At 38.6% G+C, this 13,791-nt stretch overlaps 1 protein-coding gene across 5 annotated transcripts in view; it reads right to left on the minus strand.

The window, feature by feature from the left end:
- Positions 1-6,350, minus strand: part of GRIA2 (glutamate ionotropic receptor AMPA type subunit 2) — a 161,207-nt gene extending 154,857 nt beyond the window's left edge. For 4 of the 5 annotated variants that reach the window (XR_015250163.1, XM_025921728.2, XM_025921726.2 and 1 more), the window contains exons 1-2: positions 5,801-6,350; positions 5,137-5,277 (exon numbers count right to left, since the gene is read on the minus strand). Coding sequence is in view for 4 of the 5 variants with exons in the window: in XM_025921728.2 (XP_025777513.1) it covers positions 5,137-5,277; positions 5,801-5,888 (229 nt within the window). In the remaining variant the exon portion in view is untranslated. The remainder of the gene's footprint in view (positions 1-5,136; positions 5,278-5,800) is intronic. The other variant, XM_025921729.2, reaches the window with a different exon arrangement.
- Positions 6,351-13,791: the final 7,441 nt, after the last annotated feature.

Below are 13,791 nucleotides of genomic sequence, written 5' to 3' on the forward strand. Positions count from 1 at the left end.
ATAATGTATCATTTTCTTGAAATTCTCTTGTGATAAGTAAAGTATGTAAGTTTAACTACAAAAAAAAAAAAAAAACAACTAATGACAAATTAGTTATTCTTACATATAAAGACCTACGTCTTTCTTTGTAACCTTCAATTGATTATAACAATATTTACAACACCAGGTTGTAAGGTATTGTGTTCTGGTACATGTGTCCCAGTTTTCTTCACACCATGAATTCTAATCTTTGCTTAATAGCATCCAAGTTGATTCTAATTTTGCAAAATGTTTGCATATGTTGATAACTCCAGTTTTAGTAATTCCCTCAGTAAAAATGGCAAGACATGATAACCCAGCCCATCTATAACCACTTATAATCTATAACTATACATAAACACACACACACACACACACACATACATACATACATACATACAATCACATTCCAGCAAATTGTAATAAAGATTTAGCAAACATTAATTAATTTTATGAACACAGATACACAATTTTAATAATTCACAACTAAAATTCAATGATAAGAAATAAACCTCAAAAATGATATCTGCAGAATCAAGGTTTAAAAGCTGAAAAAAATACACGTTTACAATTCTCTCTCTTCTAAGAGCATTTACAGTCAATGTTGTCCATGGATGCCTTTAGTAATCATTTATTATTATTATTATTAGTCAATTTTACAAGGATATTTAAGATAATCTATGCAAACTCAAAGACAATTGTTTTTAAAGGGCATTGTGAATTATTTTTCAAACAGCATTTTAAGTGAAGTTTTTCAAAGTGGATGCATTTATAGATTTTTTTTTCAATTTCTCTAAATAAATCTGTTTACAATGTTTCAAAAGGTATTTAGTGTGCGCAACAGTTTTATAAAAGAACAATATTTTCTCCAACATCCCCATCTGCTGGCTTAGAGAAAAAGTAGATTTTTATCTGTTATTTCTTTACATATTTTTATAATTTATTTTATGGAATTGAAATATAAAATTATTGAATTATTTTAATATAGACTAATAGCAATTTGTCAAAGTCATCCATGAAAAGACATAGAAAGGAAAGATTTTGAAGAGGAAACTTAATCCTTAAAAGTTTTCATTCTAAAGCCCTATGGGATCAAATTCTCATGTTTATAGCTGCTTTAGAGTGTTTTAGTTTAAAGAAATTTTAGGAATGAGCACAGTATTAGGTTATTAAATTTTTGATAGTGTAAGAATATTTAGTATTTTCCTAATATTTGTTTTGTTAAACTATATAAAATAAGTGGTGTGTACACATATGCCCAAATCAGATTTATTATTTTACAAAAATTTTCAGTTACTGTAATACATTGCTTTTGTGTAAGGACTATTAGAATATCTTCATATCCTCACACTAAGGTTCTTAGACAAGACCACAGTGGCCTGTGCACACTAAAGGCATCAAGGTCTACAAGACTTTGAAAACAATTTAAAAGAGCATAGAAGAAAAATGTTAGAAGAAGAAATGAATTTCTATGAGAAAAATATTCATTTATTCCCTGACAACGAGAAGGAACTCAATATATATTGAAAAAAGGAAGGAAGGGATTGGAGAGGGAGGAAAGAAAGAAAGAGGTAAAGAAGGAAAGGAAAGAAAAGGAAGGAAAGGAAAGAAGGAAAGGAAAGGGAGGGAAGGAAGGGAGGAAGGGAGGGAAAAAGGGAGGAATTCTTGAGGTCCCTCACTAGTCTGAACTATTGAACACATCAGATGCTAGTCTTTTTTTTTTTTTTTCCAGTTTTATGGTTTGTATTTTCTGAGAGTAAAGGTTTAGGTTTTAACAGTTTTCAGGAAAAAAAAAAAAAACTCTCAGTACTATTTCTAGCTAAGAAGAAAGAGAAGGAGAAAAGAAAAGGGGGTGGGAGGAGGGGGAGAGACAGAGCAAAAGAAAGAATTGGAAATCTGTCTTTATTTCCTCGGGTACTGATGGCAACAAATGGGAATAAACAGGTACTTTCCTTATCTCACTGTGACTGTGAAAGAGGAAGATGTGGGAGTTCAGTACCCTGCACAGTCCTTTTACCCAGCTCACAAAATAATGACTTCATTTCATTTGCATAACTTTAACCCAGTTGGTGGATCTTGCTGGATCTTTAAATCAATGTCAACCTACACATTCCAAATAAGTACCTTCATCTCAGGAATAAAATTAAATGAGTAAATGAATTTCTTTTATGTTACGAAGTTATAAAACTCCACTTTCTTAATATAGAAATTTAACTCTGAGAATCTTACAATTTAAGTAGGTAAAACAAGAAGCTACTGTATGAACATTGATTGATGACACCTATTTTAATAATGGAGTTAAAAAGTAGAATTCCTTACATTTCTGGAGGAAATGAGAGAAAGTCATTTTGGTTTTAGCTATCAACATATTTGATGTTGCCTTCCACTTCATAGTGAAGGATCGTGGACTCCCCTGACAGAAAAGGCAAGCCAACAAAGGCTAAGCATTGGAGACAAACCTGGAGCAGGATTTATTTATTTATTTTTTTAAAATTTTTTTTTCAACGTTTTTTATTTATTTTTGGGACAGAGAGAGACAGAGCATGAACGGGGGAGGGGCAGAGAGAGAGGGAGACACAGAATCGGAAACAGGCTCCAGGCTCTGAGCCATCAGCCCAGAGCCTGACGCGGGGCTCGAACTCACGGACCGCGAGATCGTGACCTGGCTGAAGTCGGACGCTTAACCGACTGCGCCACCCAGGCGCCCCGTGTATGTGTGTGTTTTCAATGAAAATCATGTGCCATGGATGTATTCATTCTGTGGAAATTCATGGAGTTCTATATGTATTTAATACACATTTTCTGTCTGCATATCTTATTCCAGTACAATTTATATTAAAAATAAATCTATTCAAAAATATTGAGACTGAGGACCTAAACTAGTTATAACCTAAACCAAAAGTAACCTTTAATCTTTACAAAGACCCAACAGTCATTCAATATCTCTTAGAAGCAAGGAATATTCATTTTGTTCAGTGGACATATCTGTCATCTTCTTACTCTGGCCCTCTCACTATTTTCACCAATGAGTGAACTTCTCAAACACTGACCATTTTTCAAAGTGTACCTGTCAATTACTTTCACCCTGTATTAAAAATCTACATACTTCCAATAATCATAGTCCTTAGTTTCATTACTTTTCAAAGCATTTTCACACTAGTATACAATTACATACAGTTAGATACTTAGCACAGGCGCGTGTTAAACTCTTAATTCAGGAAAAGAAAAATAGAAACTTGATATCAAAACAAATAACCTCAATCTGGTAGGTCAATAGGTCAAATATAAAAACCTTCAACAATTAAACTACAACAGTTTCTTTGTATTTGTATATGTACTAAAATTGTTCCAAATATTCCTAATATTCTTCCACTGAGTTTTTTAAAGCTGCAAATCTACTTTAAGACTCTCTCTCTCTCTTCCTCACCCCTCACCCCCACGTTTAGTTTCTTTTCTCACTTGGTTCATATATATATATATTCATATATATATATTCATATATATATTCATATATATATATTCATATATATATTCATATATATATTCATATATATATATATGAATATATATATGGCACTGAAAACTTCTTAAATAGGCTGTTTATAAACAATTGGATTGTAGACACCTAACATAACCACAATAATGCCCCTGTTCTACCAGTAAAGGAAAACTGTTCCATTCCTTCATCCGCATGATGGTAGTTTCAAAATGAGTTGATGATGTTCCTGATATACCATAATCAAGCTAACCCATCGACTCTATGATTAATGATCAGTATGGGGAATTGAGATGGCAACCAGTTTGTCTAATGTGGGAACGCTGCAGTTGGGCTTTTTCTGGGGTAATTTTCCGCTAGCTCCTTTACACTGTCGCCAAAGTGGAAGGTGGGCCATCTGCAACCCACCCCTCCAAACTGTTAACTATGAAATAAAAACCGAGAACATTAAGGCAGGAAAGACTCTCCCAAGCCGGTTGGCAGGAAATGATGGCAGCTGCTGGGAAGGGGGCAGGAAGGTACAGTGGCGCCGGCTGCACTGCCCACGCCGTCGCAGGGGTGGGAGCGCCAGGACAGGAGCCCGCGAACCCTTCCACTGAACCTTTTAGAGACTTAATTGCTTGGGTTCTATCACTCTGTCCGAAGCCTTGGCAGAGCTTCATCGCGTGTCCCGGAGCCCCGCGCGGAGAGCTAGGGCTAATATGGATAATGCAAAGACTAAAATGGCTGATCAGCCACTTCTTCAGATTTCCAAACTCGGCCGGCTCCAACTGCTTTCAGGTCCTTCAGCTCTTGCTGCCTTTGCTGGAGCCCCGCTACCTAAGAACAAAGCGCACCCGGCCGGCGAGCTGACCGCGGCGCCCACGGCAGAATCGCCCCCTTCAACTTAGGCTCAAGCTGAACAGAGCAACGAGAGATTGACAGCGCTCCCCCTCCACCCCTACCCGACCCGGCCGGGCCCTGGGCCTGCGTCAGCCTCCGCTCCTCGCCGAGCCTCGCCGCGCCCCTCGGGTGGGCGTTACGTAACAACCCCGAACCCAACTCCAGAACCATTTTAATAACTTGTCCCGTCGAGGTGGGTAATATGGGGCTCCAGGGGTCCAGACGATGAATCCGTCCTGGGCCTGTGGATTTAAATCCAGGGCCAGGAGAGGAGCGCAGCTGCCGGGGCAGGCGTCGGGGCTCAGCAGTCCCCGTGGGATCTATCCAGCAGCCCGACAGCGCGCCCAGGGAAACAGCGTGTTCTCTGTGGTCAGGGTACCACCAGGCGCGCAAGGTGGGGGGAGGGGGGAGGCGGAGGGACAGGGAGGGCTTCTCTTGAAACACCCAAGACTAGAACCCCCCGAACCTAAGGGAGCTCCCTCCAGCTCCAATCACCACTCCACCTCCCTAGTGCGCACACTTTTCAATGCCTTTCGGTCCCTCTTCAGCCCCCCCCCCAACACACACACCGCCAGCGGGGGTCTCCCAGATTGCAGCCACTTTCTCCCTACGCCGTCACACGCACGCGCGTGTGCAGTCACTCACACCCACACACTGACACACTGAAACACACACGCCACATTCACACTCGCGGGCGCTCCGCGTGCGGCATCCAAAAGACATGAATATTCATTACTTACAAGCATTGGTGACTGCGAAGCTGTTTGCTACCTCCAAATTGTCGATGTGGGGAGTCAGTCTGAACTCCGAAGTAGAAAACTGAACCATCCCTACCCGAAATGCACTGTATTCCTGATCGGCGCCCCTGGGAAATAGCCCCCCTGCAAAGAACAAACACCAAGCAGAAGAACAGTGTCAGTGCCAGAGAAGGAAAGGAGGGGAGCCCGCTAGCGCCCAACAGCCCAGGAGTCTCTTATTCAGCTAATAGGCCGGATAAACACATCAACGGACTCGGGCAGCGGGGAGCTGATCGTCCAAATGGTAGTTAAAGGGTCAAGGCACAGATGAGAGTCTGAGGGCAAGGTAGGTGGCCAGAAACATTAGCCTTTCCTGATAATCACAAGGTTTGCATTCAGACCCTCTAGAGAATCTGAACAAACAGGAAAATGTTGTTTAAGGCAGAATTAATAAAATTTGGAGATCAGAAATGAGAACACCTTTTCCTCTTTTGCACCAAAGCCAATATACATGTTAAGAAAAATATGTATATTCTAGGCAGTTTAAATCTGGAATGCAGTCAAGGTATGACATAAGTCTACATGACATGAATTAATTTGTCCACTGTGAACAACGATTACCACCAAATTATGCACAATTCAAAAGCAGAGCACAAAGGGTACCTACCTATCTGTATGCTGTTAGAAGAGACACCAAAAATCAGTCCCCATAAAACAGGAGAAAGGAGGGCAGATATATGCATAATCTTTTGCATTTCCAAGAAAAGTAGAGCATCCACAAAATACCCCCCTTTTTTTTTCCTTTTCCTCCTCTTCCTTCTTTGGCGGTTTTCCTCAGCAAATTAGATCCTCTGCATTTTGAGACAGCAATTTAGCACCAAGCTGCTAAAAACGTGAAGTGGAGGCAGAAGGATTCCTATTTCCCAGGTCCTGCTGGTGGCTGCTGATGCCCTGCGCCCTGTCCCTGCTTCCGAAGTCCGGAGGACTGGCTGGATGCAGTTTTCAGCGGAGCTGCCGCTGTGGTTCCAGTGCCTTAGAATATTCAGCACCCTCCCATGCACTCACACACACTCACCCTCTCTCGCGCTCTCTTCTCCCTCTCCCCTCTGTCTCACACGCGCGCGCGCGCGCGCACACACACACACACAGACACACATACACACACACACACACACACACACACACACACACACGCAAGTCACAGAGGAGCAGGCAGCCCCGGGCGCGCGTGCGCGACTCGCGGCAGGCGGCTGGCGCGCGCGTCCCACCCCTCCCCCGCACCCCGCACCCCGCACCCCGCACTGCCCTGGCAGCGTCGCGTGCGCGGAGCTGAGAAAGCGCTGCTCAGAGCCGGGCCGCCACGATCCCTGGGCTAGACCTCGGGTCTCGCGAGCTGTCGCGCCCATCGAGCGCTTCCGCCTTTCAGCACCGAGGACAGCGCCCCGCTCCTAGCCTCGTGCTACCTTTGTGCCGCCGCTGCAGCTGCCGCTGAGATGCTCCAGCCTGGACCAAACGCAGCAAAGCTGATTTCCGGCTGCTGTGCAGAAGCCGAATTGCTAATTGTTGCCGGTGAAGCGTCCTCTCACCAGGCCCTGCTGTTTTGCATTTAAAGTCGTTTTTATTTTCATTTTCTGTAGCCTGTGAAAACTCACCTAGCAATATAGAAACGCTCTCGTACACCTTACCTGACCCAGCCAAAAAGCAAACAAGAAGACAGAACACCCGTCGAAGAAGTGTTCAAAAATTGGGAAGTTTTGCCAAATGTGAGATAGCCAGCACCCAGAGGAAAAGAAAAACAAAATTCTATCTTTAAAGGCTAAAGTCTCTTAAGAGGAAATCAAGGTTGAATTTTTGAGATACTTTGCATGGATATCTCATCTTTAGAGTGTATTCCACTTGGTCATCATGCCAACTTGCAGAGCCAAATGAGTGCAGGTCTTGCAGACTTCACTGCAGATTCCCTCCCATAGTAAAGACATGTAGACTTGGCTCTTTAGAAGAAGCCCTTTCTTTATTGAAAGCAAAAGACTCCGTTTCAAGGAATGGCTCATAGGAGAAAGAAATTAGAAGATGAAATAAATCTAAAAAGTCCACTGAGCTGCAGAATCTTCCCCAGGGACATGGTGAGAAACCAGATATTCCACAGTGTTATGGCCCTGAGTTTTGAGAAATCACTGCTCAAAGAAAGTAAGCTAAGCTTTCATCACTTCAAACCCACGGAGCTCAAGATCACTGAGAAAGAAAGATGCGGTTAGGGATTAAAAGTTTGTGAAAAGAGAGCTGATAGAGAGTATGGAAGACTAGACTTCCCCCTGTGGAATTTATGCACTTCACAAGTGCCAAGCAATTGCCTGGGAACCTGCTCTGGCAACTCCTTCTGCTGCCTCAGAAACTCTTAAGTTTTACAGCTTTTTTGTTTTAAACAAAGAAATAAAGGAGGGCTGAGTACAAGGGACTATTTCCAGGAAACAGGTGATTGGAACTCACAATACTAAAGGAATAACTTGGTGATATTTCAGAATGCCAGGAGAGTTGGTCTATCATGCTGCCTTCCTGTGCAATTGCCACATTAATATCATTCCTACAGCCTCCTTTGTTGACTGTTACCTTATCATTCCAGGCCTTGATTTCCCCATTTTAGAAATGAGAAAGATGGTCAAAGTGGCCTCTGCGGCTCTCAAATCCTATAATTCTGTGATACCAAGTTATGGTCTTTCCCTGCTTTTGATTTTAGATATTTATTCCTAAGCCAGGAAGCAAAATATCCATAATCTATTACTAAGCTAATTGTTGCCGGCTAGGCTTATTGCTAGGCTAAAAATACCTCCCTATTTGATCACCAAGAATTTATTTTAGTGTTAATAAACAATTCGCTGTATGTAAAATAGGCCCTGTGAATTAAAATGCATTTAGCTTTTTAAAAATTAAATAAGAATAAAAATAGTAAAACATATAAATAAAAATATATCCAAATTTACAATACAAAGACTAATTAAATTAGTCTTATCTATTCAATCCCTAGTTTTGAGGTAAGGCACAAAAAATGATTTGAAATTATTCCCTATTTGAAATATATGATATATATAAAAGATATATAAATGAATAAATAATATCTCAGAGCAAAATAAAAAATACCTTTCCAGGTATTTTCTTTTTTTTCCTCCATTCCATTTTTTCCTCAAGAAGAACTTCAATTTCATAAAAGTAATTTGGAATGAAAACAGAGAGGGAAAGGAGCTTAAATGTGGAGAAACTGTGATGTTTAAAGTATAGATCAATGTAAATTGTTTATTTCTCTCAAAAATGTTTCAAAAACTATTTTCATCCTAATCTGTTTCAAATTCATAGGCAAAGATGAACTCAAAATTACTGAATTACTGTAAAAGCGAATGATATAAAGAATTTGCTGAATCATAGATAATTTTCCCTAGTAAATAATGTAAGAATTTGGGTTAAATATTACAGTTTAATAACAAATTATAATTCATATATAATATAGAAATACAAAGTTAGTAGGCATTACTTATAATTCAGCTGCTATTCTATTAATGTGTCTTTCACAAAGCTGTTATGTATGTACATTTCACAACATAGCTGAATACATTTCCTGCAATGTTAGCATCATTGTATTAATATTATCATTCATGGAGCTTTTTCTAATTCACTATAATATTTATACAGCTTATATTCTTCAAGCATAGAATACTGTCAATATAAATGTAATAAATTTAAATTGACTGAAGTATATAGTTATAAAAATGCATGAGAAATATTAGAATTTATTTTGAATACTTAGAAACTTCTCCCTTCAAAAATATAACTCAAATTTATCAGTAATAAAATCATTTTTTAAATTTTCAAAACTGCGAGATCTATAGTTGAATACCATACTCAAAGAAACAGAATTTGCTATTTTCTGCCCTCTGCTGTTCAACTTTGGTAATTATCTAGAACATAAGTATTGTTTCTGAAACAAGGGTAAGTTGCATTAAAACATGGAAGAAATAAAAATGCTACCTACCCTATCATTTGTGTGTTTGCTCGGTTGGCTGTTATTGTTGTTCCTTTTGCATATGTTTGAATGTAATTTTAGAATTAAGGGTAGAAATGAGGTGTAAAATTTCAATTTCCATTTCACTTACTCTTTGTTTCAACATGGGAAACAATAGTTTTCCTTTTTAAATCTGCTTTAAAATGCTGAAGGATATTATATATACTACCCATTCTGCACAGTTTTAATTTGCATTCCATAATAAAAGGCTTTGCCTAAAAGAAAGGAAAGTCATTGTGTGTGGAGGAAGGGTGTGATAATTTTTGAATGACTGGTAGAGCAAATTTTAGCTGATTTCACTATCAAAAGTGGATTATAAATGTCAGTCCCATACTTCCTATTGGCAAAGTCTCACCAAAGTGGAGATCATCACCTTTCTTCCTATTGGTTCTCTGGAACTGTCAAAATCTAGGCCATCTGAAAGGCTTGGATGCAACTCAACAATAGAAAGGAAAGAAGGCCCATGCTAGTTTTATCAGAAGGTAGCAAAGTTTGCTTCCTGCATAAGGAACCCAGGTTCCAGACATGAGACATTACTGGCTACAACAAACCAAATAAAGAAATGGAAGAGAAAAGCATAAGGATTTTAATCACTCAGAACTATAAATAAAAGTTTCAGTTCGTGGAGTGCCTGGGTGGCTGAGTTGGATAAGCTTCCGACTCGATTTTTGCTCAGGTAATGATCTCACGATTCATGAGATGGAGCCCAAAGTCAACGCAGAGCCCGCTTGAGATTCTCACTCTCCGTCTCTCTCTTCCCCTACTCCATTCATGCACACTCTGTCTCTCTCTCTCAAAATAAATAAACTTAAAAAAAAAGAAGTTTCAGTTCTCTAATTAAGATAAAGAATAACATTAATATTAATAGTTATACCAGATTAAGACCACATTCTTTTCTTTTATGCACCAAATTATAAATCACTGATTCAATAAGATCAATTACACAATCCAAAACGTATAGTAAAGGTACACAAGTTAGGCTTTTGTACCTTTCAATTTTGATGAATTTAGAATGTCCAAAAATGAAAAGAAGTAGTTTTCATTTTGGGGTGTTTATGAGATTTGATTATATGGATTTTAATGAATTTTACCCTAATAGACAACAATCCTGTACCAAGAATATTTATTGGAAAACAGTATTTCAATTCATTCATTGATTCCACAAACTATAAGGAACTACTATGTTCCAAATAATGTGGTTGACACAGTGGATAAAAAGATGACCCAACAGAAACTTTTTTCAAGAAGTTCCCAGACTTCATTCAAGTAAGCCAATAATTAAGACCCTGTAAGAAGGGCAATCAAAGATGAAATAAGGAGGCATACGTTTAAGATAATATGGTGAGGCAAAGAAAAATCTATTATGCACATTTTTTTTTGGAGCTCAGAGAGAAGACCAGTCCCCAGTGGCTGATGCCCAAATTGAGTCCAGTAGAGGTTAGAGAGTCCAGTAGGTGAATGGTGGGGAAGTAGTGAGGAGAACACTTTTTTTTAAATTTTAATTTCAGCTTTATTGAGTTATAATTGACAAAATAGTAAGGTGTTTAAAGTATACAAATGTGATCACTTGATATATGTATACATAAATTAAAGGATTACCCCATCAGGTTAATATATCAATCACCTCACATATTTTTATTTATTTATTTTGTAATTTTTTATTTATTATTGAGAAACAGAAAGAGACAGCACATGAATATGGGAGGGGCAGAGAGAAGGGTAGACACAGAATCAGAAGCAGGCTCCAAGCTCTGAGCTGTCAGCACAGAGCCCGACATGGGGCTCAAACTCACAAACTGCAAGATCAGGACCTAAGCCAAAGTCCGACGCTTAACCCACTGAGCCACCCATTTTTATTCATTTTTTTTTGTTTATTTGTTTTGAGAACGTTTAAGTTGCACTCTCCTAGCACCTTTCAATTACACAGTACAGTGTTAACAACTATGATCCTCATCTTATACATTAAAACCTCAGACCTTATTTATTTTAAAATTGAAAATTGTATCCCTTTATCAACCTCCCTCTATTTCCCCTACCCTCCAGCCCTGGGCAACCACTTGTCTATTCTGTTTCTATGAGTTCACCTTTTTTTCTTTTTTTTCTTTTCTTTTTTTTAAGATTCCACATATAGGTGATACCACCCAGCATTTGTCTTTCTCTATCTGGCTTATTTCAATTAGCATAATACCTTCCATATCAAGATTTAATAATAGTATATTATATATGTATATATATATATATGAGATATATATATATATATATATATATATATATATATATATATATATCTCACATATACCACCTTTTTTGATCCATTCATGCAACGACACACACTTAGATTGTTTCTATACCTTGGCTAGTGTGAATAATGCTGCAATGAACATGGAAGCACTGATATCTCTTTGAGACAATGGTTGCCTTTCTTTTTAGATATGTACCCAAAGGTGGGGTTGCCAGATAATATGGTAGTTCTATTTTTAATTTCTTGAGGAACCTTCATACTGTTTTCCATAGTGGGCTATACTGGTTTACATTGCCACCAACAGTATGCAATGGTTCTTTTTCTCCACATCCTTGCCAGCATTTGTTGGCTCTTGTCTTTTTAATACTAGTCACAACAAAAGGTGAAAAGAGAAATCTCATCACGGTTTTGATTTGCATTTCCTTGATGATGAGTGATACTGAGCACTCACATACCAGTTGGCCTTTGTAAGTCTTCTTTAGAAAAAATATTTATTCAGGTCCTGTGCTCATTTTTTAATCCTATTTTTGGTTTTTGCTGTTGTGATGGGTGAGTTCCTTATATGCTTTAGGTATTAACCTCTTATCTAATCTATGATTTGCAAATACCTTCTCCCATTCCATAGGTTGCCTTTTCATTTTGTTGATGGTTCCCTTTGCTGTGCAGAAGCTTTTCAGTTTGATGTAGGCCTATTTATTTATTCTTGCATTTGATGTCAAATCCAAAAAAAAAAAAAAATCATCACCGAGACCAATGCCAAGGATCTTATGCTCTATTTTCTTCCAGGAGTTTTATGTTTTCAGGTCTTATGTTCACATCTTTAATCCATTTTGAGTTCATTTTTTGTGTGTGGTGTAATATTGAGATCTACTTTCATTCTTTTGCATGCAGCAATCTGGTTTTCCCAACACCATTTATTGCAGAAACTATTCGTTCCCCATTGTATGTTCTCAAGTACTTTGTCAAAAATTTATTAACCATGTATACGTGGTTTTATTTCTGGCTTCTCTATTCTGTTCTATGTGTCTTTTTTTAATGTCAACTTCATATCCTTTATGTTTATATGATTTTTATTCCTCATTTTGTCAATGCGGTGTATCACATTGATTGATTTGCAGGTGTTGAACCATCCTTGCATCCCTAGAATAAATCATACTTGATTATGATGTATGACTCTTTTAATGTACTTTTGAAGTTACTTTGCTAATATTTTGTTGAGAATGTTTGCATCTATGTTCGACAGGGATATTGGCCTGTTTCTTTCTTGTAGTGTCTTTGTCTGGCTTTGGTGTCAAGATAATTGTACCTTTGTAAAATGAGTTTGAAAGTGTTCTCTTATCTTCTGTTTTTTGGGGTTTTTTTTTTGTTTGTTTGTTTGTTTTGTTTTTGGAAGAATTTGAGGAAGCTTGGTATTAACTGTTCTTTAAATGCTTGGTAGAATTCATTAGAAAAATTCATCTGGTCTTAAACTTTTCATTGTTGGAAGGTTTTTCATTACTGATTCAATCTCTTTAGTGGTCATAGATCTGTCCATATTTTCTATTTCTTCATAATTCAATCTTAATGACCACTATTTTGAATTCCATATCGGGCAAATCCTTTGTTCCCCTTTCACTAACTTCTGTTTCTGGAGATTTATCTTGTCCTTTTATTTGGTAGGCATGTCTCTGTTTATTCTTTTTTTTTTTTTTCTGTCAGTGTTGGTTTCTGCATATTAAATCAAACAGCCACGTTTCTCAGCCTTGAGGGAGTGGTGGCCTTGTGTAGAATATGAACCTTGTCAATCATCTTGGCCCAAGCTTCTGGTCATTTCTCAAATCTTTGTGATTGTCCAAACCACCTTCTTCATTCCTAGTGGTTACAGTAGTTGGGAGTATGTCCAACCAATCATTGCCCCAAAGGGGAGGATCCGGTTTTGCACCCAGATGCAAGCTTATTGGAAGCTGGGCCCCCAGGCAACAGCTGGGAAAGTATGTAGTCAAGCCCCTCCCTGGGAGAAACTGGGTGATGGGCATTTTTACCCACTCTTTCTGTGTTAGACCCAGGCATATAGCCATGGGGGTAGGGAGAGTGCTTCTGCACACATTAAGAACTGCTGCTTCTTTCTTTGCTACAGTTCTGTGGGACTTATAAATTCAAGCCCTGTTGGTTCTCAAAGCCAAGTGATCCACGGTCCTTCCTCTCAGTCAGCAGTCACAAAAGCTTGGGACACCAGATATGTGTGCAAGCTCTTTCTAGGATGATACTGCTGACTTGGAGTGGTCTAGAGCAAGAAGGCAATGGAAGGGTCTGCTAGCTTCCCCAGTCTTCAGGGAGGATCTTAGCCAGACCCTAGACTTGTGCTAAATTAAAATGCTGACCTACA

The sequence above is a fragment of the Puma concolor genome, chromosome B1 (assembly GCF_028749965.1).
Source record: "Puma concolor isolate L17-30 chromosome B1, mPumCon1.1.hap2, whole genome shotgun sequence".
NCBI classification, from domain to species: Eukaryota; Metazoa; Chordata; class Mammalia; order Carnivora; family Felidae; genus Puma; species Puma concolor.